The sequence below is a fragment of the Aphanomyces invadans genome (genome assembly GCF_000520115.1).
Source record: "Aphanomyces invadans strain NJM9701 unplaced genomic scaffold supercont1.12, whole genome shotgun sequence".
Taxonomy (NCBI): domain Eukaryota; phylum Oomycota; class Saprolegniomycetes; order Saprolegniales; family Verrucalvaceae; genus Aphanomyces; species Aphanomyces invadans.
Genome location: NW_008580157.1, coordinates 376,073 through 377,612, shown reverse-complemented (window position 1 = coordinate 377,612; position 1,540 = coordinate 376,073). Strand labels below are relative to the sequence as shown.

The 1,540-nt window shown below is 43.7% G+C and overlaps 1 protein-coding gene across 1 annotated transcript; it reads right to left on the bottom strand.

The window, feature by feature from the left end:
- H310_06641 (hypothetical protein) lies at positions 1 to 210 on the bottom strand (the record flags this gene model as incomplete). The annotated part of the gene is made up of 1 exon (XM_008871781.1): positions 1 to 210. One exon carries the CDS (start codon positions 208 to 210, stop codon positions 1 to 3), a length of 210 nt encoding a protein of 69 aa, XP_008870003.1.
- Between the last annotated feature and the right edge of the window lie 1,330 nt (positions 211 to 1,540).

Sequence of the window (1,540 nt, the reverse complement as noted above, 5' to 3'; positions counted from 1 at the left end):
CTAGATCTCCACCATGATGCGGTCGCTCGCAATGCGCTTGTTTCGTCGCTCATCGTCCAGGGAAAGGTGCTGCCGAGGCTTTGCTTTCGTGGGGATCACCGCTCGCACATGCTCCAGCAATCCTTGGTACCCTTTGTCCGCGAAAATGAAAATGAATGCACCACTCATTTTCGAAGTCGTCTCTGTAGGGACCATTGTCTTCGAGCTCATCCTCGGTTGATCGTTTTTTCAATTCACGGTAGTGGAAGTCAACATTATCTCGGAAAACTTGTATGTCGGCTGTAGCGCCGCGATGGTGTCTACTACGTCCAATTGCAAGTCCATTGGGTAGGACTGATACCTCAACTTTGAAACCGTAGAGGCCATGTTTGCGGCTGAAGAATGGTTTTGACTCTTGCAAGCTTCCAGTTGGATGAAAAGATTGCTGAAAGGTCACATCGACACTATATATTGCCGACGGAAAATGCAAAAAAGTATTTCCCGAGGTGATCAATTTTCTCATTGATATTTTTGGGCAGCCTAAAAATATATTAGCCAATCAAATCATTTTGTAAAAAATACCTGAACAACAAAGCATTCGTGTAATATCGGCTCCAGCAATCCAAGGAAACGAACGATCATGCGCTCAAAAGACGCGCCCTTTATTCCAAAGAGCGACCCCAAAAAGACCTACGCTCCACCATTTTTTAGTGTCACCATCGTCATAAACAACACGTCCTTGCCCCCGTTCACACACTTTGCAGCACGTCCAACATTCCAATGCTGCTCGATGTTATCGCGCACGGTTTGCCAAATTGCGTTGAACTCGCGGACGGATGTTCCTGATATGGCTTTTCCTAGAATGAATAATACTACTCTGGTCCATAATCTTTGTCCACTTGTTTTGACTTAATTAAAGTATGCCGGGTACTTTCAGAACATCTTGAATATTGTATTGAACTCTGAAATACTATAAGAAGCCCCAAAAATTTAATGCATTTTTATTTATACCACGGCCTCTACTGGTTCTTGGGAATTTACCAGTTCCTCAAGGTGAGACTCATCTCCAAGACGATGACCCAACTGAAGAAGTGCGCCTTCAAGACTCGATGCATCAAATTGAACATTAAAAGCTGCTAAGTCAGCAATGGTAGAGTCCTTATTCATGCGTGGAAGCTTGTAATTATTACTTCCATGCATTTCAATAGACGTTTGCATCACTTTTTGCAACGTTATAAATGTTTTAGATACAGTGTCCATCGGCAATTCAAAGAACGCGGTTTTCACAGCATCAATAAGCTCCTCAATGGTTCGAGTGCATTTTTGATGCTGCAAACTTTGAATAGAGTTAAAGAATCCTAAATCCAAGACATTAAAGTCTGGACTGTTTGGAGGCTGACACATAATACTAATGTTTTCAACACCAGTACTAAGCAGCAACGACGTGGTAACATGTCGATGAGGACTTGCGTTGTCCTGCTGGATACGTACTCCACGCTGTTGATCGCCAACGGGAAATCGCTCGACAATAGCAGGCACGACCTTGTCCAACACGAACGCC